Here is a 25490-nt window from a genome sequence, read left to right on the forward strand (position 1 = left end):
AGAATACTTACAATTTGTAAGGGATTTTTTCCCAGTGCTGATACACACTAAAGAAAAAAACCCACTGATATGAAACTTCAAAATAAAAGACTTTAAATTAGACCTAATTCCATAATAAATTAATGATTTGATTGATTGACTAAGTGCACATAGTGACTGATATCTAAGAATACTTAAAAAGTGTATGATACACCTCCAGGTGATTTCAGTCAGATTCTTCAACACTCCTTCTGTGTGATACATCAATTCAGACCAACGTAAACTTCAAACCTGGACTGACACTGCTTTGGAAAGAGACATCAAGATCGGAAGAATGGTCTGCATGATCCAAGAACCGAATCTACTCGACTAACACGATCAAAAACGGAGTTTCGGCTTCTGCTTCAAACCAGACTGCGGAGTCGGGGGTTGAGGTATTCCGAAGTTGTGATAGGAACCATGAGTTTAAAAACCCTATTCCAAGACACTCTGAGAAGTGAATTACTGTATTAATAAATAAAAGAAGCTCGGAGTTTGTGTCTGTGACTATTCTCATGCTTCACACAGTAAGAAGATAGTATAAGATAGTCTAGAGAGGGCTACTAAGAACAAGTGTGAATACAAAGTGCAGATTCACAGTGCTGCCCTGTCTATCAAAGACAGGATAAGGGGTGGTATTATAAGCTGTCACTCAGAATCAGCTCACCATCACATTCATCACGTGCCAAAGAGACAGATTTTCAACACTGCACTTACCTCACTGAGTCTAACAAATAAACCTGGATAAAACAAATACCCTAATTTGATTTTATATTTAGTACAGATGTGACCCCAATGATTGCGCTCCCGTACTGTAAAGTTCCCACAGCGCAATCTGTGCTCCTCGTCTTCTGTTTCACATCCCTTCCTTATTCTGGACCGCGTTTCGATTCATTTCTTACTTGCGCCACGAGCAGATCCCTCCACCCACACATCCGTGCGGCAGCACCCTTAAAACACAATAAAGGTTAATCATATTTAAAACTATTCTGCCAGCAAGTTTCCGAGCCCCCTTGTCCTCACTCCCCACAAGGAGCACTCTGTCTGCTCTTCGATCCGAGCACCGAGAGTAGGAAAATGACCCTCAGCACCAAGAAAGCTTTTTGTTATCTAATTAGCATAGTCAAGAACCCTGGTCTTTTACAGAGACTTACAGCCTGAGGCATTCCATTTTCATTTGTAATTACTGAATGTAGCTTTATTGTGGCATTCACAATTACACTTTGCCATCACTTAAACAGGCATGGAAAGCAGACAAACGGTCCTTAGAAAAGGAGAGAAACAGCATTTGCCAAAATGTGCTTCATATTACAGCCATCGTGAGTTCAGATGCAGGAGAGATTGGGGAATTATACATGTGTTCCTGCAATGTGAAATGCTGGAAGCTAGCCTGATGTGGTTTCAAGCATATGCTACCAAATTCAATTGGTGTTTTTTTTTTATGGCAAACTCTTTTCTGCACTTGGATGTCTCCTTAAAAACATGGTTTTAATGCTCAAAGAGGAAAAAAAAATGCTTTGAATCTTCGCTTTTATTCTAAGTTCAATCGTTTTCTCTGCATTGTGTAACGACTAAGAAAAGGCTTTCTGTGCTTGTATTTCACCTCAAGAGTTTTTGGAAAATGAATATGCATTCTTGATTGTATATATCAAAATGTTTGTGACTAAAATTCACTTATTAACATGCGGTAAAGCTTTGGTTGTATATGCTTTGTGCACATGACTGCAGAGATCTAATTGGTGTGTGCCTTGCCTTCTCTTTAATATGTTGTAGTTGAGCGAATAAAATGCATCTGTGGGAGACACTGTAGATTAAACCCTGAAGCCGGAAGAACAAGAGCAGAATTATTTTGTAAGTCACACTATTGTTTTACAGAGTCTTGTGGATAAATAGCAGAATTACACATTTCAGGGAGGTTTTAGTTGTTTGTGATGTCTGGAAAAGTTTTCGTTCGTCTTTCAAGGATGCCAGAAGTCAAGCTTTTTGCCATATCTTTTTAAATCAAATAACAATTTGTGATGACAATGTGGATAAAAAAAAAACCTTTACTTGTCTACATCGTAACTCCTTACAGTTACGATGATGGCAAATTGGTTTAAAAACCTAAGACAAGGCTGTATGCTACTACAACAAAAATGAAACAGTTAACAACATATGTTTTTAGCATATCAAAAATAACAGCAACATATACCTTAAGAGGCCAGGATTTTAGAACAAGCTGTATAGGACCAGTGCAAGTACAGATTAAACTGAGCAAGCCATGGATTTCTAAAGGCTTTTAAAGATTTGCATCCCAATCCCATTCCATTCTTCTAGAAGAATCGCCATCAGCTGAAGTTGTGACGAGGTTATGTGAATTGCACACTCCAATGGATTCTCCAGAACGTTCCTGGACAGAGAAGGTGCTGCAAGTCTTTCTCATCTTGTAGCCAAACACCCATTGCCTGGCACTGTGAAAAGCGATTTTTTTGGCTGGGATTTCCTAATATTTTGGTCAGTGATTGTTTTAGTATACCGCCTGGCTCATGGAGACTGTAAAAAGGCAGGTGAACTCCTGGAATCAGGCACAGTCAATTTTGATGCTGGCATGAGCTCACTGCACATGTTGCTACTGACCAGAGAAAAGAAGGGCTGATCGGTTGTGGGCTCTGATCTGAGCAGTTCTGTCCATGAGGTCCTAAAACAGGAAGTGTACCACTAGGCAACAGCTTACAATGGAAGACCATCTGTTGACATGACAAGCTTTAAGAGAGATTACTCTTTCAATAGTTCAGTTCTTTCCTGTGCCACAAACTCTGCCCTTTGCTGTTGCAGTATTTACTGGCCAAGGTCACAACACTGGCTCAGCAAATTGGCTCTCTCATACAAAGCTGAAGTTCTGATTTGGTTCAACAAAAATAAAGAACAAAATGCTTCAACGTTCATTCTCCTCGCAAACACATTTACTAAAACAGCCAATAACACTGTGGGATCCCCACCACTAACTGCTTATGTTTCTGTAGAAACACGTAAATCTTGGTTTCATAACCCACACCAAACAATAAGCACAATGCCATTTGTAGGCATTAAACAAAAATTAAATACTGATTTTTCCAAACTCAACGCACATTTGAGGAATCACCACTCCTTTGATCTGACAGACATATTTCATCTTTATGTTTATGGATTTCAACATGTACAAAATAATAAGAAACATGGTACAATGTCTGCTTAACAGAGTTTATGCCATAGTGCAAAATTTACTGCAATTGATTTTATAAGATTTAAAACTTAAAAATAATGGTTTTGCCTATGGAAGCTGTTAATATCTGCAAATGATTGCATGAAACAAAAGCTAACATCAGATTGATTTCTATCTCAGGATACTCTTAGTTTTAATGCTATCTGGCATCTGTGCCTGCTCAGCAGGCATATATGTTTTATGTCTAATTGTATTATTCTTCAATTAATATTTATGGTCTGCTGCTGCAGTAGTGTGAGCCTCTTGGAGAGGCTGTCATTATACATGAGACTTTGTTCTCCACTAATGTGTAGTTAAGTGAAGGGACTGATTGTGCTTTCATAGCAACATGCAATTTTTTTAATTAGTGTTATTAGGCTTTTTGGAGTTTTCTAACCCCAGACACATCAACAAAATCAGCTACACAGTTGCTGCTGTCCTTCAGCATTCCGAATAAATGCAGTCATGCAAAATTTATAGTAAAAAAAAGAAAAACTGCTATTTCACACGGAGGAAAATGAGAATCCCTCACAAACTATTACAGTTTGTTTTAGTACACATACACACACTTTGCATGTATGCTTGGTCTGGAGATCACTACTATAACACCGCTTTCAGGACTTTAATTATAACATGGCCTTGATTTGTGCAATGCTATTACGTTTACAACATTTAAATTTTGTTTTCAAAACAAGTCAGGTTATACCATCTACAAATCTCTGTGGCATGATTTGTCCGAATTCCATCAGGGTTATGAGTAAACATGGGAGGGCATGCATTGTAAATAAACCTCTGCTGTCAGTGTGCTACAGGTTGCTTAGAAATTCGTGAAGATTCAATTCTATCCGAGTAGGCTGATAGAATGACACAGCACTCGCCATTCTGTTCGTCTGGGGGTTCCAAGCATTTGATCACATGCAGGAAAAACGATCTTCTGCATTGCAGGTCCCAAACACATGGAACAACTTGCAAATAAACTGGATGTCAGAATTGAACAGTCTGTTGTTCTTTGGCTTTAAAGATGAAATCTGGAAACTGATGAAAATGCTTTGCCAGTGCTTATCTTCCAGTCCACATTCATGAAGAGATAAAGGGCTGCAAGTTTATTTTTGTCACTGATCGCAAGGGCTCATGATTTTAGTTTTTAACATATGTTTTGGTTCTCTCTCCTATTCACAACTGTGTTATTTTTTTCCTCATAGGGACCCCTTACAAATGAGACCTCTATAGCAATGGACAACACATGGCTGAGGAACATAAATTTGAATAAATTATTTAACTGCATGTGTCTGAGGATTATGTTCCAAAACTGACCACTCAGAATGGCAGCTTGCCTTTTCTAATGGGCACGATGGGCAGGACAAAAATACAAATCTCTCACACCAAGAATGTTACACTTAACTTACAGCAATAAGATGGCTATTTAAAACTTTGAATTTTCCACCTCCAAACAACAAAAATGGATGTTTCCGCTCTGCACATACAATACATTCAATACTTCAAAAAGAAAATGGTGTTGAATCTAGCGAGTTGAATCTTGTATGAGGATGCCATCCAGACTATTTGTGGCAGACATCCGGCAGGAAACAGTTAATACACTGGAGATGGAAATAAAGGCATTCACAGAGCACCCAGAGGTTGTTGAAGATATTGTATATGGACATATAATATTCAGGTACTATGATTACCTGAGAAGCATCACCAAGAAACGTACGGAGACAAACTGGTCCCAGGTGGTAAAAGGATAAAAATTCCAACCAAAAACCATCCAAGAAACGCTACTCAACATCTCAACATCACCAGTTAAACCTGCACCCCTGCAGGATCCATTCAGCAGCTTCCAGGGTGCCTCTATTAAAGACCCCAAATCGACAAAACTGATCCCAAGTACAATTACTGCCCATTAGTAGAGTACCAAAGGATCTATACCAGGACCACTGCTCCTCTATAATTTATATCAATATGGCTTAAGTTCTGGCATTGTTATTAAACCAGACATTTTAGGAAATGAAATGTAAATGAGATTAGGAAACAATGTAGAAGCAGAAAATTAAATTTAAAAAGATTTAGATAAACCTGGAGACTGGGCAAACACCTATATTCTGGAATTTATGTCCTGGGACATACTGTATGTCTGGAATGTCCTACACTGACAGCCTGAAGGAATTGAACATTTTTAGTCTTGAACACTGAAGACCTTCAAGGGGACCTGACACAAGTATCCAAAGTCCTCAAAGGCACTGAGAATGTCAGTCAAGTCAGTGGACTTCTCCTTAATAAAATAATCATGAAAAAAAACACAAGTGGAAGCCACATGGAAGTGCTTTTAAAGCCAGAAACAGAAGGCACTGCAAAGGAGCTCACTACCCAGTCACGTTGATAAAGCCATAACCCCAGCTTCTTTAACAAAATAGCAGGATGAGATTGTCAGATGAATTAGCTACTAACTACAAAACAGCCTAGATGGGTCAAATGGCTTCCCCTGCTTTGTAACTCTCTTCATGAATTCCACAATTCCAATACAAACTCAAGGTTCACACCTTGGTTGAGCTGAGTGCTAGTCAGAGTGGAGTGAACAGGGGTATCAGCCACCTAAGATTTTCAACTCGGCGTTCACCTGACTTCTTAGGAGACGTGCCAGTTTAGCACGGCATGCCACTGGAAACTACCGCTGACAGATGGCAACTTTAACACGTAACATGCCATTTGTGACTTTTCTCACCTACTCAGTAATCCTGGCTCCAGTCTTGTGCCTCAGCTATAAACTAAACAACATCCTACTTTCTGGAGCAGATACAAATGCCTCTGAGCAATATTAAAGGACAAGGCTGCACTCTTTGGATTCACAGGAACTGTACTTCCTGCAAAGTCAGTTCATGGGGTGCTCTGAGTGTGAACATCAGTACCGCTCAGCACCTTTATAAACGCTAGTCCGGGATATGTACTTTGGAAAAAAAAACGACAGATGGGGTAGTAGGAGTTAAGCAGAACTTATTATGTTGTATCTGAGCTATTCACCCTTTATCTCCAGCAGTCTGAATTTTAGAACCATTTCATATCTTTCTTATCTTTATATGTTACTGACGCATTGCACACCTGCAAGGGAGTACTGTATGTAGCACTAAGGAGCCCAAATGCACAATTGAAAGAATCCACAGATTCGTTAGCAATATTTATTAGCATAATTTAATTTCTGAACAGTGAAAATAAGCTGAAACTGAATTTATAATGAGAATTGATCACTTTAAACAGTCAATTTTTTTTACGATTTAAAAAAATCTTCAAATAATAAACAAGGAGTTTGTTGGGTGCCGTCTGGACCACTATGTAGTGTTTAGTTGTTAATAGCTTACTGATTTGGCTGATTTTTACTAAGAGATTTGCATTTAGGATTCAACAACATAGCTACCGTAGATCGCTCTAGGCAAATGTGGCTGTTTGTTTCGGACAAACTATCAATACAAAGAAGTGTCTCTTATTCCCAGTCTGGAATGTGCTTGCACCTAATTTTCACATTTTAAGCATCCTAACTGTTGTTTCTATGCTGAGACTGACATTGGGGTCTCAGTCTTTTTGGGCTGACTTTGTCAATACATTTCAGAATTCTGCAGATCTGGATCAAATCCCATGTGATCGCTTCTGTTCAAACCAATTCATTTAATCTGTCAAAGTAGACCCCACCTCCTTCAATAACCTTCAGTCCAACGATTGATTTATTTGTTCATTTGAACATTTACAGACCAGGAATATCCTTTTCAGCTTAGCCACCAAGACGGTGTGCAGCATTCTTAATATAGTCTGGGTACTGTACACATTCTGTACTTTTAAAATTGCTTCTTTTATTTTAAATTTGACGCCTCGTACTGTAATTCAAACATTGCGCAAACCTTTTTTATGCCTTCATCATACATACTGTGAGGACAGTCATGCATCAATATTGAGATCTAAATTCTTTTCAAAGGTTGCTTCTTTTCATTCATCTTCTCAAATCCCACTTATCTCAAGGTAACATTTGGTGTGCCTTCACAACCTCCTTCTCATTCTGTGACATGAATATAACAGTTTAAGCACATTGTAAGGTCAAAACACAACCTATAGGTGATTTTTCTCTGTGTCTACCTGCTGTGGGTTAAAATACTAACAGCTGGGAAAAACAAAATATCCTCCATTATTTATCTGAAGTGATGGCTGTTAATAAAACAAGAGCACATATCAGTGCTGACGGACTGGCTTGAAAAATTAATGGTGCTGCTTGTATAAGGTAGAAACTGCCTACAGAAACAGGAAAAGTTGATGGTGTTTCCTTACAGTGGAAAACTGTTACATATACTGGGCAGGTATTTATTCAAATAACGAAAAAAAATCAATGCCTATTTCCCCTGCCTCAGCCAACAGTGAGTAAAAAGGTTGTTAAACTCAAGCAGAGCTTTAACACTTGGACACCAGCGAGGCTCTTTCTCATTGATTTTTTATTTAGCTCCCAGCAGTAATATTTCTTCCTTAAACAGAAAACAGAAGGAGCTTTCATACCCTGTCAACACATAAATCAGAACCAATTCACAGAGTTGAGCTGAGTGCACCGATACACTAAAAGCTCTCTGTTAACAGAATTAAATTGTTATTTAGTTACTAAGGATGGGAGTTTGGGTTGAGAAGAAACAGCTGACTGGCAATCCAATTCTCCTTGCTGCGAGCACAACACGCTGCAGCCATCTCTAACTGCGAATGCGTGTGTCAGGGAGCTCTCAAAGTAAAGACAGCCCCTGCCTGGCAATTCACCCATAACTTCAAACACTGACAGGGACGACATCCACAGCACATCCCTCAAGATAAAAAGTTGCTTCTTTCGTTCCTGGAGAAAGAAAACTTCAAGTAGCAGAGGGAAAAATAACACCTGGAAACAAGCAAATCAAATTTCATTTTTTTAAAACTTTCAATACTGCTTCACTTTTTTCCTTATAGACCAGGTGGCATTAAATAAAAATGTAATCATTCATTATATTTCCCTCTATACTTAGTGTGGGGCTGCAGACACTTCTGGTGTACCTTGAGTGAGTTGCTCCAGTCCGCCCAACTGTATGAATGGGCACCATCATTTCCTGGGAGTAGGCTCCTCAGACTCGCATCCCATCCGGTGGGGAGGGGTGAGTGACATACTGTACTCTCTGTTTGCTCAACGCCATGGAGACCACTCTGGCTCTGGCCTGATGAGCCACTGTGGCACAAATTACCTACAGTACCAACTACAAACCAGTCCTTAGCCCACTGAATGCAGAATTTCCTTTTAGAAGTCTTTCTGAATGCAGAAGAACTATCAATACTCGCTTCTCTGGTCTGGTTTGCTCGCATTGTCCAATGCAAAATTGTCCAACTTGACTTCCGTGTTCAATTTCACCTACTGCAAATGCATATCTTGGGAAAAACAATTCTGCGGGACAACTAAAACAAATTCAAAACAGAGGACTTCGCTAGATGCAGTTTTAGGGGGTCACCAAAATATCTGTTCAAAATATACATTTGTAACTCCCAACTGTAAAACCTAAAAACAGCAAAAGAAAAAACTCACTGTCCCAAAATCGTCAAAAATGAACCTGCTGCAGAGCCTCAAATGGCCATTTAAACGTTAAAAAAGGAGTGTGGTGTAGGAGTGTAGACAAAAATGTAGTTTGTCTGAGATATTAAAAACATCAGGTTGAGCTAACTGAAATTATTAGTGAGCTCTAATAAGGAAGGATTATAATATTGACTACAATGGTGATTATAAATTGCATTGTATTTTGTAGGGAAAACACTCCCAGTGAGAAGTGAAGTCAGGCTGCCACAGAGAGACAGCCCTATCCTTGTGGTTCTACTTTGATTTACTTCAATCTGAAATTCCTTCAATCTTTAAACAATCCTCAAACATCTAAGGCCCCATTCGTCATACAGTTTTTTCAAGCACATACGCTTGTGGGGAGAAGAAGTGTGGATTATGACCCGACCTGTTTTCCCTTCCTTGTGATATTTGTCACACTCTTAAGGAAAATAAAATATGTGTCTTAAAAACCTACGTTGGATATTTAGTTGGAAATTTAAAGTACCTTGTGTGCATCGGTACTTTAAGACCTGAGGGTGTAGTCTGCTCTCTGTAAAATTGATTCTGAACATGTTGGTCTTTAATTGTGAGGCACAAGGTAAAGGGTATTGAATAATCTTGAAATATCTTCCTTGTCATCTCACACCCTGAAGCACTTATATAATTTATATACAGTACCGTTCAATGGTTTGGAAACACCATATGAAGACAGGCCAAGGGAAGAACAACATTCTTCTTTCTTCTTGTTTTTCCCACATTCAGCAATATAACTGTATCCCTGAATAATTTATTGCCTCCACTTTTGCAAGCTACTATGGGCATTGATGTCTAAGTGTGATAGAATCCCAAAACATTCTATTTCTACTAGGAAATTCTACAAATGGGAAGGGTATGTATGTAACCTGATATATGTACGTAGGACTATGTTATATGGGAAATAGATATGCAGCTTTCAATAAATACATACTGTAGTTACATGTAAACCTGTAAAGGTTTTAAATTCAGTATACCCTGACCTGACCTGACATGATTCATGAACACAAATGTTTCTTAGTTGTACAAAATCCCTAATATATGAAGGATGTACTGTATCTGACTGCCATCACACTGATGAAGCACCATTCCTATAAATATCTGTAACAGATTTATCGAAAGGAATCAATCAACTGTACAGGGCTGCAGCGATAACAGAGTTCAGAGAACAACCAATCCTTTGTTAATGTGTTCTTTCTAAGCCTTTTACAGCAATCAAAAGAAATTTTGCATTCAGACAGACAAATGTCATTTATTACGCAAGGGCTGCAAGCTTATTCATCAGCAAGCTCAAACCCTCAACAGTTACACACCTTCCTAAATAAAAGGAGAATACACTTGGCGGCCATTACAGTTAGACAATGCTCTCTTCACTGTCTGCAGCACTTTATATTGGAACAGACAACTTTCTCTTCGAGGATGTTGCAGAATCTATTTTACAGTGAAGAAAGACAAACCTTGCCGTTCTGTCCCACAGCCTAGTTTTGCTTGACATTTCCTGACTTTTCAATGCTACCACATAGAAAACAGAATTCAAAAGCAGAACAAATATGTTTTTTGAATGATTTATCCATTAAGGGGAGCAAAGCCATGCATGGCTGGTTTCTACATTTGTTCAACTTTAAGGCCGCGAGTAAATCTGAGTAGCTGCTCATTTAATATAGGTTCTGCACATACCGTCCTGCAGAAGTGAAAGATGGAAAGTTACCAACACTCATTATACAATGAGAGGCAGACTACGAGAAGCTCAGAATATGTCATGTAATTGCACATATTTACAGACATTTGCAATGCCACTTTAATGACCAGAACAAAATAAACAACCACTTAATCAAACCCGGACCTACACTAAAGAGAAGTTAACTACAGCTCTCACATTCCTATTAAATGTTGCCACAGGTAAAAAAAAAAACAAAACAACCCACATACACACATTTTGCAACACCATAAGAAAAGATTTATTCAGGGTCCTCTTACCTCGTATAGCAAGCATCCCAAAGACCATATGTCCGATTTGAAGTTATATCCGTTTTCATGGATTCTCTCTGGAGACATGTAGTAGGGTGTCCCCACTAAAAAAGAGAGACCTTTTGTTTAGTTGAATCACTATGTAAAAGTGTTTTGTTAACTATATATTTTAGGACATTTCATGTACGAGCTCACGAAACCACTAATGCCACTTAAAGCATATTCCGTTTATTTGTACTCAAACTACACGTATAGGAAGTACTGTATACAAGCACAACAAAAAAGAGACAGCAACAACAAACACTGTCATTTTTTATCTGTGTGCTTACTGGTTGCAAAATAAGTCGTATTCTGTGCAGATCAAGTGCTTTCTCTCATTTGCCAGTGGGCTCCGAAAGTTTCTTGATCAGCAAACGCTTTGGAAATGTGACAGAACGGACCGTGTCACTGTTGCTCTGTCACCTTGGGTGTGAGATTCCCCGGCAGTTCTGGAACTGTGAATTTCAGGGTCAGAGCATGGGAGAGGCTGAGGAGAGGGATGGCGAAAAAAAAAGCCCACCAACAACAAGAGAAGCGAGACAGAAAGTTGCAGCGTGTCTACCTTTGTGCTACCACGCGATCGAATGGTAGACTTTGGGCAATTTAAAATTGTCGTCTCGAATAATAAAGAGAAAGGGACCTCTATCGAAAGGGAGTGACAGGGGTTGACGATAACGGTTGAGTGCGCCCCACGCGTTGTTTCAGTTCTGTGCATCGGGCCGTTCAGTTTATTGAGTAGGTATGTGGAGAGCCTGGCTGACGAAATTCTATTTCCTAGCTGTTTATGACCAAGGCCGTTTAGAAGTAATTATTGTAAGCTTTTTAGCAAACAAAAACGACTACAGAGACTCTGCTTTTCAGAACAGATATATTAATTTTTTTTTTAAAAAAAAAGCTCCTGATAAAAGACTGACAAGACTGATTTCTTTTCCGACCTGTCCAGCATTACAGATAGATTGCCTATAATGAGCTTGCTCCACCAAACTGCTCTGGACTTCCAATTTAATCAGCATGAGCTTGCCAATGCATTACCTCAGTCAATATGACAAGAACAGGATAATCAGAGGCTATTAATCAAAAACGTTACAATTGGCATTATCATGTGAAGAGCCCGTAAAGGTAGTACGGTATTTATTTGAGTCAATGAACAGCAGAGGTATTGTTGGACAGATAATGAAGAAGATACAAAATAAGGGCCTGGGTTTGGAACTGTCTGCCAAACAACCCTCAGATACTTTGTTCGCCTTAAGAGTTACAGGAAAAAAAAACACTGAAATATTTAGCCGCAATCTTTTTCCCTTCAGTACTAAATTAAATGCTTTTTATACTTTCCGTTTTGATTGGTAGCTTTCAAAAACCAAGACATTGGATTCCTGACAAACGGCCTCCAGTAAATCTCTGGAATTAGATCATATCAATCCAGATTTACACATCTTTCCCTCTTCACACATAAACGTTTCTATTCCATCTTCCATCGTGAATCGCACTGCATAAGATGGCATTTAAAAATACTTTTATTTTCAACAGACCTCAGAAATTCATTATGGACTTGCATTTGAGCACTAATTTGACCACACAGATTGAAATATAAACTTTTTGTCAATTAATGGTTGATGGAAAATTAACAGTCTACAGAAAACCAATGAATTTTAACAAATAATAAAATAGACATTTCAGTTCAACTACTGACCTAAATACCTGTTTTTCCCCCCAAACCTCACCTAAGAATTAAAGTTATATATTTTGACCTAAGGAAAAGTATACTGTGACTTGACAAGTGTACTGCATTTGTCACTGTTCAAAGTGAATGTTCTAAACATAGCAATGACAGCAGAGCAATTTGCCCCAGCATGACAGTTTATATCAAAATGCAATAGATTTCAAACCCTCTCTTTTTTTCTGTAGCCAACATGTTTAAGAGAAACAAAGCAAACAAACAAAACCACAGAAAAAATGCACCCTTTAAGGTTGTAGAAATTTCCACTGTAATCAGGATAAAAAGGATTTTAAGCTGTTGTGCTGAGACCCTCAGATGGTCGAAAACAGATGATTTTTAAGTGCAGTAATTTTTTTCAATGTCTAAGAGATGACATTGAAAAATAATGCTTCAAACACGCATACACTAATTTAGCTCTTTCTTTTAAGCATTTTTACATCCAGTTGTCATGTCATCAATATTAATCATGCACAGGGCTCACACATACAGATCTATTGTTTTTTTTAGGTGTTTTCCATTCCTGATGTCTGCTTTAGGAAGAAGCTGTAGGAGAACACCTTTAATATATCAGAAGCAAAATCATACCAATTTAAATTGAATCTCAATACCTTATCCACCTTCCTTAAAATACAGTAAAACTAAGGTCAGATTTAATCTGATACAATGCGCATAGTGTACATTTTATTAGTTTCAAAGTCTGATTAATGATTATTACTTAAAATAATTGTGCGCCATAACATCAATTCTTTTTTAGTTTTGTTTTTTGGCATAAAAAGTTGCAATTGTACAAAAATCCAATTTGGCTTGCATAATAGACAAGACACAACTGCTCTTATTTTTACTTTTTGTTCTTTAGCACAAAAAAAAATATGTGTTTTAAAAATACTTTATACAACAGATGACTGTATTGAGAATGACAGGATGTGATTTGTTATCCTTGTTTTCTTTATTGTTTAAATACTTTTGGAAAACAAGACGAGCATTACAGCAATGTTTCGATGTTATATGTGAACCACATACAAACAATGTTTGGACATTCTCCATAAGGGCATTTAGTTCAATTTGTAAGGGTAAAAGTGCTGGATAATTTCACCATTAATAGTAAATAAACACTGACAGATTGGACTTAATTCTAGTTTGTTTTAAATTTCCTGGCAATACCTAAAAAATAAGGAAATTGAATAAGAGAACCAAACTATCTTTTTAAAAGACATTTAATTAGCTTTCCGTTCAAATGAACCTCTTTTTCTCATGTGTACACGCATTTTCTTTTTAATTACCAGTACACTCTGGTTCTGATAAACCTAATAAAATATTACATTTTGTTACTGTACTTCCCACCAATTACTCTTTATCAGTACAAAACCCCTAATGCATGAAAAAATACATCCTGGACAAATTCATCAAGGCCACAAGCCACAACAAAGCATGAGAATTTCAGCTATGATGATACACCCATAACTACTGCTAACAATGTGGCAAGGAATTATGTTTCTATAGACTTGCAAGTTTGTTAAAAAAGAAAAGAATGCTTTATAATATTTTACTCTGGGAAAATTGCTGTCAGAACAGAAAAGATAGTTCTATCTTCTCAGGATTCAGATGAACCTAACCTCAATTAATTTGGAATTTACAATTAACCATGAAAGCCACACTTTGTCATTCCATGCATAGCTTCTGTTTCATGTGGCTGTACACTATGAGCAATAAAAGACTTGTAGGAAAAAAAAAGTTTCAAATATCTCACGTCTCGGGTTTCTGAAATTCTGTGCTTAGAAGTAAAAACATCTCTTTTATTTTGGCATTGTACTATGTTAATCAAGATATTTTAGATATGATGTGCTCTTCAAATAAAATTCCAGTTCTGACATTTTGAAACTGACCCAAATTTTAACAGCATTTACTGCTCATTTACATAACTATTATCTTCTTTCGCAAGTGTCTTTATAATATATTTATCTTTCCATATATTTAAAGACACAAGAAACCAAAATATGTTCAGCTCCTCAGGCCCAGACAGGAGACTTGGGGTAACTGCTAATATGTTTAAACCACAGAAGAATGTTTCATTACAATTTATGTTTCGAACTCCTGTACTCTTAAATCTGTTAAAGATAAGTTGTCTGACGGGCGATGATCTGCGTTGAGATAGTAACTAGGTGTAATTCTCACTTTGCCTGTGTCACATGAAACGATTTTTACGACGATTCGGGCTAATTAAAGAGTTTATTTTGAGGGGGAAGGAAGCGACAGAACAAGGGCCTATCAAAATAAATCCGCTGGAGGTTCACATGATGTTGGGAGAGGATGACTGCTGAAATTTCTCGAGCAGCAGTCACACAACTCCGCGATGGTGGTAGGGGCTCGTTTAGCTCCGAGCTAGACATACGCATGTATCTTGTGCGCGATGTACGGGCAAATCTTTCATTTTTCTTTCATTACCCCGCCATGTACTGTCACTTAATTTTTTTGTATGCAATCCTTCCTGACAAATATGAGCTGCTGCCTAGTAATTCGTTTGACGTCCATTCTGTTTTTTGCTCTAATTATGGCTTCTTTTTCTGACATTGAAGCGGTCGCACTGCCAAAGCTTTATAGTACACCTGTCAGGCTGGTTGTGGCACTGTCTAATGACCTTTTATGCCAGTCTGTTGTTAGCAAACACATACAAAAAAAATCACTGTGAATATATTTGCATAGGCCTCTTCTCCATATATGGGTCAGCAACCTTAAGGGTGGGAGTTCAGAATTGTTGCCAGGGCAACATGAACATTCTTACTACAGCTTTAGCTTGTTAGAGCCGATATTGTCTAAATTTCCTTTTGCTGCCCCGGCTTTCATTAAATTGAATCTATATTTCCGCTTTCTGCCGTTAATGAGGATTCCTGTAGGAAACGTTTATTTTTTTGGATTCACGCACACGCCGAGATAAATAAAAACCAAGGCGATCTGCTCTTATTTTCCCATCCGGAAACACAAAAAAAAAAGTTTGAAAAAAATCCAATTATCATGTGTACCGTGATTTTAGGACTTAAAATCTCCACCGGGCCACAGACTTATCTGACATAAGTGAGCACATACAGTACTGTAAAGAGCTAGATAAAGCCAAAAATATTCTCAGGAAAAAATGTTTTGTATTTTCAGAGTGGGTCTGCTGGCAGCCTGAATTAGTTCTTATGGCTGTCATTTTTTAAAAATAATTTTAAAAGAATGGTTGCCTACATACTGTACACGTAGAGAGGACAATTTCCATCTTTTATGAAGATTTCTTTCTTTCCTCTGTTACCCTTCACTCAACCGTGTGGTTCTCTCTAGCGTCTTTCACAGAAAAATGCACATATTTCAAACTGGGAAAAAGACAATGCAAGTGTTAAAAAAAAATCACTACTGGTCCAGCTCTGTCTCCCACAAAATGTCAGATCTGCTCTGAGCAGTCAAAGACAGGCAAGAAGCCGTAATTATAGTCGAAATCAAGACACAAACGAGTCCTGCGCTACCAGCTCAGGAGAAACAGCTGTTGAAGCCCTTTAATTCTTTGTTTGGGAACTCCTTACTTCATTTAAATACATAATTAACTCGCTTTAATTTTTAAAAACTATTTTATCTCCCACATATCCTGACAACAGTCTTCTCTGTTGTCAGATGTAATCAACGATAACAGTTACATGAGCGCTGCCTGTCCAAACAACTGCAAGACTTCAGAAGAACACATATCTTCTCTTAGAAGCAAGAGCCCAGCAGTATGGAATCACCTACCTGCAGAAACCCATCCACCAACGCCACTTTAATTAGCACAGCACACTCAAGCCAGTCTTGCTCTGCCACACAGCTGTACTGCCGCTGCTTACATGAAAGGTGACTTATTCACTGAGATAACAATATGAATGATGCTGCTTGTGAGCTTCGCATGTTTTAAAAAAAAACTTGAGGCATCTGATCTTTATGTATTTCAATTTAAATTTTGCACTTTGGACTTTTGCAATTCATTGCGCATCCATTGTTAGTGTCTGAAACTACTGGCGTCTGTTGTATGTATTTAATGAACACTCATTTACTTTTAGTTTGCTGGCACAGATTTGAGAGTCACGGTGGTTAGCATTGGTTAGTGGTTAGCTCTGGTTTCCTCCCACTGTCCAAAGACATACTGGTAGGATAACTGACTTCTGGGAAAACGGACCCTGCTGTGAGTGTGTCTGTGTGCCCTGCAATGGACTGGCATCCTGTCCAGGGTGGTCCCCACCTGTGCCCGCTGCTTGCTGGGATAGGCCCTGACTCCCCCATGACCCTAAACTGGATAAAACGGTCAGAAAATGGACAGATACGGTACCGGGAGATTTCAAACAACACTGACCTCAACCCATGAAATACCACAGTTTACTATGAGTGAATCTGTTAGAGGACATGGAGTTTAGTGCCTTATTTGTGACTGGACCACCAGGTTTGGACAGGTATTACAATTATAGATTCTCAGTCAAAAGCGGTGTGTCAGCTTTACTTCACTTCCAGACTTACAGTAGCTGCAGCCTAGTGGTTTTATTTCAGTGAAGGTGATTTAGGCAGGTTCAGTCATTTTCCTTATTTAATTTCTTCATGTTTTCTTTTTTATACGTTTCAAGAATTTGTTCGCCTTCACTTAACTTGGAACGGAACGGCAGTTGAGGAGTTTAAATCTGTTTAAGTAATGTTACACAAGGGAAGCTAATCAATTTTAGATAACGCACCAAACAGATTCCAAGACATAAACCCCCCCCCAGATATGTTTTTCAATCCATTTACTTCAGATTTAGAATACTTACAACACAAAGCACATTGTATCCTGTTTCAGTTCCCACTTGTTTTAGCCGCATAAACATGCAGAAAAACACAAAATTTGGTTAATAGCCTATAGGTGACAATGTCTACTAAATACCTGAACTATTGTCCAGCAAATCTAAAATTTCTGTTTAAATGCATCTCTATATATAATTATTAAACCTGTAATACATAATATAATACAATATCTAAGGCTTTTTTAGATTGACATGTTTTTCTCAATTCCTGTGTTCTGAGAAAAAAAAAGAAATCATGCATTCTAAACCAAAAGGCTAAAAGTTATCTACAAAACCAAATTGTTTTCTACATTAAGTTATGCTTGTCTGAATATCTTGATTTTCTGAGCTCTGTGCAAAGGTGCCCAACAAAGCTTTTGAATCCAGTCTAAAAAATCCTGAGAAGATAATGGGCTGATCTTCTCAAACAGCACTGAAGTCACAGCGGGAACTTAATGCTGTATCATTGTTAGAAACAAAGGAAATTAAAGCTAAAGTTGATCTTTTCATCATTTGCAGAGCTGTCCTCTTATCTTGGATTACTTTTAGAAAAAGTTTTTTAATGACAGCAACGGAAAGATAGCAAATAACTGACATTTTTTTTTAGCAGTGAGCTAATGGCTTAGAGATGCCCATGAAAACGGCCCTAGCGCTTTTTTGTAGTTCACAAACTGTTGATAACACAGAATAAAAGGGTTGATCCTGCATTCATTTTTCTATGTAATGATATATTTTTAATACCAGCAGAGTGCCCCCCTGCATCATGAATCATTCATTTAAAAGTTTGATGGTTCGAAAGACTTCTTCTGATAAAGACTGTATGTATTTCTAGAAAAAGGAATGTGACATTCTTTGAAAATGACTATAATTTAATTGCTGCTGGAAACAATCGGCAGGTAAGAGCTGAAAATAGTACATTTGTAATTAGGATGACAATATATGCTCTTTGACATCTGTAAAGATTTTCATTGTCTTTAGGGTGTACAACATATTGTTTTTACATTATTTTTGCTCCATTTGAATTTCTCAAATACTGTACAGTATACCCTTTAAGTACGCTAGTGTACAATCAGACAACCTTGAACGGCAAATATCACATTGTTGTTTAATCTGTCAAGGAGGACAATATCTATCACTACTTAATGAACCTAGTTGGGTCTTGCAAAAAGTATATGTATTGCAAGTGTTCCCTGTAAATGTTTTTTCAAATGACTATTTCTGACTCAATCAGTCTTCTTTTTTGGATACATTCATGTGATTCTGAATCAACCCATAAGATTTTCTTAACAAATGAAGCCTAGGTGGTCCAGTGATTAAGAAAAAGCCTTTTTTACCATCAAGTTTCACTAAGGCTTGTGTCACTCTTGCTCTTGCATACTGTCCTTATAGAGAGACATAAAACTTTGACTCCATTAGTTGCTTTGCTAAAACTGTCTTTCAGCTAATTATATACCAAAGAAGTTGACCATTTTCAACTGTAAAAGACTCTTCAGTCTTTCCGTCTTTCCCTGAATCTTTGCGTAATGATAGTTAAATCCACAAAAAGACACGTTTTCACTCAAAATGGAAAGAACCACGTGTCCATTTTTTGTTTACAAAAAAGCATTTGCATCCATCTGCACTTTTTTGTGAGCTAATGAAGGATGCGTGGCTTGATAAAGAAACATGATACTAACATGATAATTAACATAATCCACATTTAGAAACTGATATCACCCCGAACCCTTCAGGAATGCTCAACAGCCCGTGTCTTTTAAATCATTAGCACTTTTAGACCTCTTTAAATTGGTTCTGTGAAGGGAATACTTTGTTCAAAACCCTAATTATGGGTTCAAGGGGAATGAAAGGGAGAAGAACCCGCTGCCTTTGAGGACAAGACTTGAGGAGCAGTGACCTAGATCCTCTCTTCAATTACTTGGATCATCAGTTGTTGCCTAGCTGGTCACCCTGCAGAGAAGAAGAGTGTGGCCAGGCGATCTGAGCACAGCCTGGTGTTCCACAGGGTAAGCTGTAGAAGGTGAGGTGATTTTTCAGCCTTATTCCATGGGTACGCAGGGGTCAAGATGCTTCTACCCTTGAGTCCTGCGCCCCATACCACCACTACCGCCAGCCAGAGTCATCAACACTGCGCCGTCAGGGCTCCAGAGTGTGGAGTCTTACTCATACAGGTCACGTGGTGAAACATCTCACAACCTAAGTAATGGAGCACAGCCGCAGCAAGTCGAGGGGTGGTTCATCTCCCAGAGAAAATGACCAAGGTGGAGTCCTTTATCTCCTGCGTCAACTACACCCAGCAGCCTCAGATTTATTACTCGCCAGCTGGACCATCTTTAAAACTGTCATCAACCATTGTTAAGTCGATACGCTCTAATTAGCAATGTCTAGATGTCTATCAAATGGGTAAAGTGGCCCAAAACACTTTCACATCATGTCTAAAACAAGATCTGCTTATTTTTGTAGTTGCAGGCTTCTTTGGCAAACATAAAATTTGCCTTGCAGGACCACCTAGTGTTTATTTGAAAAAAAATAATATTATACTACAGTTTGGAATTCAATTCGAGTTGGAGGGTCTCAAAGACCATGAATAATATCACTGACACTACAGAAAGGTGTTCTATGGAATTAAGATCCACTGTGTCACATGCTTTTATAATAAGGATCACTCCTCTTGGCCTTTACTTCCTGCATGATGGAACTGAGATTGTTTTTCTTGTTAAAATGGAACAAATGATTTGAACTTTAAAGTGTGAGGGGCTGGTAAAAAATGGGTAACTGCACATACAGTACCACTTTATCTGGAACAGACACCGTTATCTTGATAACACCAGAATCTCACAGCTTTTTATTGTCCATCAGCTTCCACATAAAAGGTAATTCATTTTCAGGTAGGAAATCACAGCAGTTAAAAATCTGTTTTGACTATGTTGCATAATTAAGTTTGACCGCCAACAATACACTTTATTAACTGCATCTTAAAGGACTTAGGAAGACCTAGAAACAACATATAATATTAAATAAACAAAACATAATATTAAATAATGTTCAATTTGGTTTCAATATGCCTTGATTTGTCTGAAAAACTGCACATTGTGATCCATCTGCATAAATCCTCTTTCAGGTTGGTCTTGGAAATTAAGGTCAGTGTTGAGAGTGGATCAGAGCTGTAGTGCAAATTTGCATTGCTTCTGTTGGGGTGAATGTACAGTACTTGCATATTTAGAAATCAAGTTCAAAATATTGATGTTACTGTTACTGTTACTGTTACTGCTGATTCCCCAAAACGCTTCCAGCCAAATCTATCTTGCAAAGCCGAACACAAGCTGAGAGATACCCTTAAAATCGCGCTTGGCCGAATTCTGCTGCAGAACATGATCTTATTTACAGTAATACGATGATGTGTTTTAATTCCTAGGTTTTGAAATAACGAATACAAGAACCATTAAAAAAACACTGCGTTCCAGAATGTGAAACTTCCTGAAAGTGGTGACTTTTATAGGATAAAGTTATCCTAATTTCTGTAGTTGCAGGTAAATTCTCAATAATATAGACAATGGGGAAACCAAACAAGTTGCATGGAATTTCTCAGAAAATAGTTGTGTTTTACTTTCATTACAGTCCCACTTCCCAGATTACACAAGGATCTGGTTCCTCAAGTCTTTACGTAAACCGAATCTTACAGTTCATAAATTGGGAAAGACATCTTCTTAGCCATTGCAAGAAGACACCTAGAGATCACCAGAATGTACTGTTCTTTATTGGCTAACAGGTGTGTGTGTTTAACACCAAGACAGAGCATTCAGGAGCAGCCAGCAGTTCATGTTGCAGAGAGAGAGAGGAAACTGTCCCCCATACTGTATATAAAGGAAGAGAGAAATAAAATAATGATGAATTTAAAAAGAATTCAGAATCCTTGAATTAATGCCAAATATAGAATAATATACTTAAAAGTATACAGTACAGCAAATAAACCAGTATTGTCTCTTAACACATTTATAAAAACTGGACATTTCGGTATTATACTGTACTGTAAACCAAAACAGGACAGGACTGCTATATGGATAACGCACCATTTTTAATGAAAAAGTGAGAGACGGTATGCAGACGGTACCACACCTGTGTGAAGGCAAAGAGTTTGAAGTGTAAAACAGAGTGCTGGCGGAGTCTGCATTAACTTAACTCCGCGCCACTCATCCGCGGAACAAACTTACAGCACTATTTGCTCTCCAGGTATGTAATGTGAACTCACCTCACCTAGAAAAAATACGCCGAGTATTGCATAACCCCGGGTAAGGTGTTTTTACCTAGCCTAGTCCAAAAAAGCTTGTGGGCGGATAGTTTTGGATAGATGCTGATAAGCTCAAAAAGCTTTTATAGATACTATCAGATTTTATACACCTACATTAAAGTGCTTTGATTTCTAGCTACAAACAACAGCTCTTCCTGGGCTAGTGCCCCACATTAAATACACTGCCTCTGCATATTATATTTTACTACTAAAATTCTTCTAGTGTTCTTTGTCCAGATTTTCCTGTTTTTCATGAACTCTCGTACTACTTTGTTGGACTTTAAACCTTCCAGTTACAACTGAATGATTTTATAAAACTTCCATGCAGTATATACAGAAAATATAACATTCGTATTTCACACTTGGATAAAGAGAACGAGAAAAAATAACAATAATTAATTTTAACAACAATTAATCAATTTAATTAGAAGCAATTAGTGTAAGCAACTTTATGGGACTTTACTTTTCTTAAAGTATTATCTTTAAGAACAGTCTAATTTTCACTCAGCTACGATTTATAGAGAATATAATAGACATGTAGTTGAGAAAGAGAAGTTTTCCCTAGATAATAAACTAGCAAAGCCATTTCTGTTTAGTTTGATTTAAAAGTAAAGTGTATGTTGTACCTCAAAAAGCCCAAGGAAACGCATTGTGTACTAAGTTTTAAAACAAAAAGAAGAAACTGCTGGCTTCATGGAGCTCTCACAAGATGTACAGTCACAAAAGCTAGATCTCTTTTGAAAGCACTTAAAACAACCCCAGGCAGGCTTACCTGAGTCTTCTGTAAGTACAGTAGAGATGTGATTTAGGACAATACAAAAGGCATTTCTGAGCAAGGAAACTGAACCTTTTTACAAACCTAAGGAATGTGCTGCAGTGGTCTTGGAGCTGAAGAAACGTCCCAAACCCAGGTCTCCCAGTTTTACCTCCCCTGTTGCTGTTATGAACACATTAGCTGGCTTTATGTCTAAAAGAAAAAAAAAACAACGAAAGTTTTTATCAATTTAAAATTCATACTAAATCTAACCAAAGCAAACTATAGCAGACTAACTCAGCCAGGATTAATTAAAATTATACTCATTTAAAACAATCACTGTATCAATTCTAAACTAAATTAACATTCAAGGTGGCACCTGGCAAAAGCAAATACACCTTCAAACAATAATTAAGTGGCAAAGAATAATTAAGCAAATATTTACAATTCTAATTAGTCAAGTCATTTGATTAACGACTAAGCAACCTTAAAATGAGAGAGAAAAAAAATCAAAGAAACACAATTGAAAGCACAATGTGTTTAGAGCATTTTACTCATTAGGAGTTGGTATCAGTCACCCGTTAAATTTAAGGGACATAAAAGACACATCTTTTTATAACTTTCTTAAAGATAAAGAGGACTTTTACTGTCCTCTCCAACATTTCTGTGATATAAAATTTAGCAGTTCTTTACACAGAAACGTTTTCCAACATTTCCTTATCTATCGTACATCTATCTCCGAGACCTGGAATTCTTTATTCCCCATTCTTGCCTATCCACAGCTTCAGAAATGGTAGTTAGAATTTTTAAACCGTCAAGCTATGTAGTTCCTGTAAGATTTTCACAACATTTTTTGCTCCCGTGTTTTGTGATATGGAGATTTCAGGCATAATCGGATGTTTCAATGTACATTTTACCCCAAATAATGTATTATTAATTATTATTCACCACGAAATGTTTGAAGGCCTTGTACATACTGTTTCTGTTTTGTCAAACGCACCGAGTTTGCAAAGCTGTGCAAGTTGTTTTACCTTTTGTTTTTGATATGTATTATCATTGCTGTGTGCCAAAGGGTGAGAAAAACACTTCATTTAACACTAAGTATGTGTGAACATTGCTTTACATTTGAATGTAGATAATGAATTTGCCTTCTGAAACAATATGCAGATGAAATGCGTAACAGCAAATTCCCTCATTCTGGGAAACAGAATGACCAAAAGCCGGCTGCTGGAATATCAAAAGGCAACACAAAACACAGGTGTTAGACATGAAAATACAGTACAACGCAATTCATTTCTGCCAGTAATTTATTTCACAATGTAAGTTGAGAAATAAAAATGTCAAATGTTTATGCAATTTCCTTTCTTTTTCTGGCTAATTAATTTTTCCTCCTATCAATCATACCCAGAATGCTACAAACAGAGTTGGAGTGTGCTTTGAATGCAAGCAGGCATGTACTGTATCACCTCACCGAACCAAAAGCGTGTCGCTAACGAGAGGTGTAATTAAGTTTCTAGTTTTACAGGCAGTGTTAACTATTCTTTTGTATAATGAGCTGTTTATACTAGTTCAGTAAAGACTCGACATTGAGTACGCAGCTTGCTACCAGGTAACTTAATAATTTTATTTTTCTCATTTGTCAAATAATTATAATAACTATTATTATATAACCAGGATATGAAGCCAGATTATGAAGTCACTTGCCTTTTTTCTGTGATGAAGTCCTACCAGATGAATACAGTTGATTGCATTGATCATATTCAACTATCTTTATTATCATGTTTGATTCACTGGCAAATAAATGGCTCAGTCTAAAATTATCACCTTCCTCTGAGGAATTCTTTCAACACAACACATATTTATAAATGTTTCTCTTCTCATGCATTACTTACTGTACTAGTATTTCAGCAGTTTAGTGATATGAAGCTTCAATTAAAAATTAATCAGTCTTACAACAATTTGCCACATTGATTTTGTCTGGGTCAGTTGCAACTCAGAGCAACTGTTCTGTAGTTTGGCTTTATTCCACCAGTTCACCAACAAAACATTTGGTGTTTTTTTCTATCAGCAATCAAAAGGTTAATGGAATACTTCATTTAATTTCTCAATTTGCACCATACATATGAATTGAAGCAGATATAATTAACTTAGCAATAAACAAAGCAAATTGTATCAACATTCCCTCTTTTAGGAATGAAGAGTTCACTTATCTGCATTTCAGCAATATTAATTAGTGTTCTAAGGATTTAATCAAAACTGTGATGGTGAGCTGGACGTACTTAGAAGGTCATTTAGGTTTTGCATCAACTCTTTTTATTTAGTTTATACGGAACAGGACAACAGGCAGGTGAATTTCTTCTGAAATCATGTTGACCAATGGAACTGAGCACGGACAGACTCCATTTCATACTGATCTCACTAGGACATTAGAAGCCCCAAGGCTCACCAAGGTTTTCCTTTAGATTACACTAAACTTTTTTTGTTTCCATTTTCACATTATAGGCTGTGTAGGTCAGTGACAAAAAAAATGCCATATCAACATGTTGCTATTTCAGTGTTAGTAATCCTAAGCGGGGATGCAATTTGAGGAATTATTATTTCTTTAAAAAATCTAGCACATCTGGCAATCCGTTTTCATCATGTTCGGGGATCGCTGGAACACCATGCAGACAGTTCCACATGGGGACTGCTTCTGATCCTCACTGTGGCAGATGTGCTTGGAGTGTTCCTGACACCCACGTACATATGCTTTGCCATTACCTGTGATAATGTGCTTCAGGGTTCATGTAACAGGTACGCTAATCAGATCTAACTTGTCTTAGATCAATACCAAAACCTAACTCATACCAATGAGCTCTGGACTGCTCCTGCACAACGCCAGCTCTCTGGTTGTGGTTACTGTTCCCTTCGAAGGTCTTCGCTTGGGTCTGTGGCTTACTGTAGTCAAAACTGTATTAGAGACACTGGGTGGGGGGCCCTTTAACTCTTACATGGGTGGATTCAATTATTATTCAATTATTCACATAGAGAATTGTACAGCTAAATTACACTGTTCAGTTCCAACAACTCTCTC

At 37.6% G+C, this 25490-nt stretch overlaps 1 protein-coding gene across 5 annotated transcripts in view; it reads right to left on the reverse strand.

Moving 5' to 3' along the window:
• Positions 1 to 25490, reverse strand: part of nek6 (NIMA-related kinase 6) — a 120307-nt gene that overhangs the window by 17245 nt on the left and 77572 nt on the right. For all 5 annotated transcript variants that reach the window (XM_088614572.1, XM_088614574.1, XM_088614570.1 and 2 more), the window contains 2 exons: positions 22523 to 22630; positions 10824 to 10918 (listed from right to left, as the gene is read on the reverse strand). In XM_088614572.1, coding sequence (XP_088470698.1) covers positions 10824 to 10918; positions 22523 to 22630 — 203 coding nt within the window. The remainder of the gene's footprint in view (positions 1 to 10823; positions 10919 to 22522; positions 22631 to 25490) is intronic.

The sequence above is a fragment of the Lepisosteus platostomus genome, chromosome 21 (assembly GCF_059453375.1).
Source record: "Lepisosteus platostomus isolate fLepPlt1 chromosome 21, fLepPlt1.hap1, whole genome shotgun sequence".
Classification (NCBI taxonomy): Eukaryota; Metazoa; Chordata; class Actinopteri; order Semionotiformes; family Lepisosteidae; genus Lepisosteus; species Lepisosteus platostomus.